This window comes from Oxyura jamaicensis, chromosome 28 (genome assembly GCF_011077185.1).
Source record: "Oxyura jamaicensis isolate SHBP4307 breed ruddy duck chromosome 28, BPBGC_Ojam_1.0, whole genome shotgun sequence".
In the NCBI taxonomy this organism is placed as follows: domain Eukaryota; kingdom Metazoa; phylum Chordata; class Aves; order Anseriformes; family Anatidae; genus Oxyura; species Oxyura jamaicensis.
This window is the reverse complement of record NC_048920.1, coordinates 1096245-1098415: the sequence shown is the minus strand read 5'-3', so window position 1 is coordinate 1098415 and position 2171 is coordinate 1096245. Positions and strand designations below refer to the sequence as shown.

Here is a 2171-nt window from a genome sequence, read left to right as displayed (position 1 = left end):
AAAAAAAACCCTCCACCCCAGCACAGGAACGGGAGTCCCAGCCCAGAGCTGCCACCGAGGCACAGGACAGAGCCCCTGACGTGCTGAGCATCCCCCACTAATGTGTACCTCACAGGGGTAAAGAAGCAGCGCAGGGATACCGAGGACTCGGCCATTGTAAACGAACAGCTCAGTTTTTTCTACCATCAGCTGTCGTCCCGTGCTGTTGCCGTCCTTTGGAGGCTCCCAGGCACTTGTGAACCTGAGATCAGGCCGTCTTTCCTCTCCCCATTAACTTCGCATCGACAATTAACACAGGAAATTCAATAGAAGTTGCTAGGCTTTAGTTACAGCTTGTGCTTTCCACAAGTTTATCTTAGAATCACACACAGAAGTGGCAGCGACCTTACAATTAAAAAAAGCAGCCAAATACACAAAGCCCTTGGAGGCCGCTGTCAAACCAGGGTGATTCCTCTCATGCTTTCAACACAGAAGGGGCAGTTGGGTGCTGCTGCCCATAGAGCCTCCCTCAGTAAACGCCCGCAGGCTGCGTCACTCCAAATCCGTGGCACTTTTCGGGCTCGGTTCCAGCTCGCTCCACCCCAAACCGACCCTGCGGGCCGAGCCCTCAGTGGCTCAGGGACTTCCTGCCCTTGAGCATACGCCGGAGGATAACCTCGATGCCGCCCGGTGTGCTGATGCGTTTGATCCAGCCGTGGGTCCGTTTGCGCTTGCGGTTGTTGGGCTGGTACTCGTTCCCCCGCGCCTTGAGGCGAACCTGCTGCAGGCTCCACGAGGGCACCAGGCCGCCGAGGCCGAGGGGCTCATCCCGGGACCTTGACAGAACCGAGATCGCCCGGAGCTGGAAGGGAGAGGCCGAGACGCGCCGCAGGAGGAGAAAACTTGGCAGGAAAAAGAGAAATAAAGAAAATAAATCAGCGAGGAGAGGCCGCGGCGCTGCCCCACGGCCCTGAGGAGGCAGCGGCGCCTTCAGCCCAGCCACGCCAGGGGGAAACGGAGGGAATCTCCGCGGCAGCGGGGGTCAGGTCCGGCCCCGTTTCCGGCCCCGTTTCCGTTACCTGCCGCCGACGGCCCGCGGCCACAGGAGGCCCAGGCCCGCCGCCATCACCTCGGCCTCCCCTAGCAACGCCGACCTCCCAACAACACCGCCCCCTATTGGCTCCTCGTAGCCGCGGGGGACAGCGCGCATGCGCCCTGCAGGCCCCGTCCCCCCCTGTGCCGCCGCAGGGGGCGATGGGACTTGTAGTCATGGGGGAGCAAGCCCGCCGCGTTGTTACCATGGCGACGGGCTCGGGGTTTGGCCTGGTCCCCCCCAGGCCGCGTCCGCATTTCCCGTGGTGGTGTCACGGCACGGGGTGCTGCTGCTAGCGGCCCCGAACGGTGGAATAGTTGGAAATTTATGGGAAAAGGACCCCCTGTCCCCCTGGGCTTTGCCAGGAGCTTGCAAGGTGCAAAGCCCGCCTGGGCAGGGCATCCCCTCGCCATCACAAGTCTCCGACAAAACATAACATTTAGAGGCATAAACATAAAAACATAGCCTAAACGTAAAACACAACACTTAGAGGCAGCTCTAAATGCTGAATTACTCCTTGTCAAAACGGTGTGGCCACCACCAGCCCCTGTGTTTCCGTCCCTTTGCCATGGCAGGAACATGAGTGACCCCATCAGCCCACGGAGGCCCCGTCCCCCTCCTCCCCCCCAGCCACCCAGTGTCACCGCGGCGTTCCCCACTCACCGATTTACCCCAAAATCTGCACGACATCAGCCTGGCCCACCAGCACCCGGCTCTGGCCACCTTCCTCTTCTAACACACGTACTCTTTGCAGGACAGAGCAGCATCGTGCACAGGGAGGACGATGAAGATTCATCCTTCCCCCGCTGCTGGGCTGATAAACGTGGTTTTCAGCCTTTTACCCAGCCAGGGAATGAGGGGCAAAGAGGAGGAGAAGGGGGGCCGGGTGGTGAGTCACTGATCGTCAGGGCAGCTCTCTGCCACCCTTGCTGTCTGCTCTGAACATTAAAAATTGTTTTGCTGGAGGCAAGCTTGGCTGTATCACCCAAAGCGTGCCTGCTCTGTCTTCTTCCTTCCTTCCTTCCTTCCTTCCTTCCTTCCTTCCTTCCTTTTTTCTTTCTTTCTTTCTTTCTTTCTTTCTTTCTTTCTTTCTTTCTTT

At 58.9% G+C, this 2171-nt stretch overlaps 2 protein-coding genes across 2 annotated transcripts in view; one reads left to right on the top strand and one right to left on the bottom strand.

Annotated features, from left to right (window-relative positions):
• ANO8 (anoctamin 8) overlaps positions 1 to 2171 on the top strand; it is a 26570-nt gene that overhangs the window by 21111 nt on the left and 3288 nt on the right. The gene's annotated exons all lie outside the window — the stretch shown is intronic.
• On the bottom strand, positions 302 to 1219 carry MRPL34 (mitochondrial ribosomal protein L34). The gene is made up of 2 exons (XM_035348075.1): positions 1059 to 1219; positions 302 to 881 (listed from the first exon to the last, which is right to left on the bottom strand). Exons 1-2 carry the CDS (start codon positions 1187 to 1189, stop codon positions 608 to 610), a joined length of 405 nt encoding a protein of 134 aa, XP_035203966.1. The 5' UTR covers positions 1190 to 1219; the 3' UTR covers positions 302 to 607.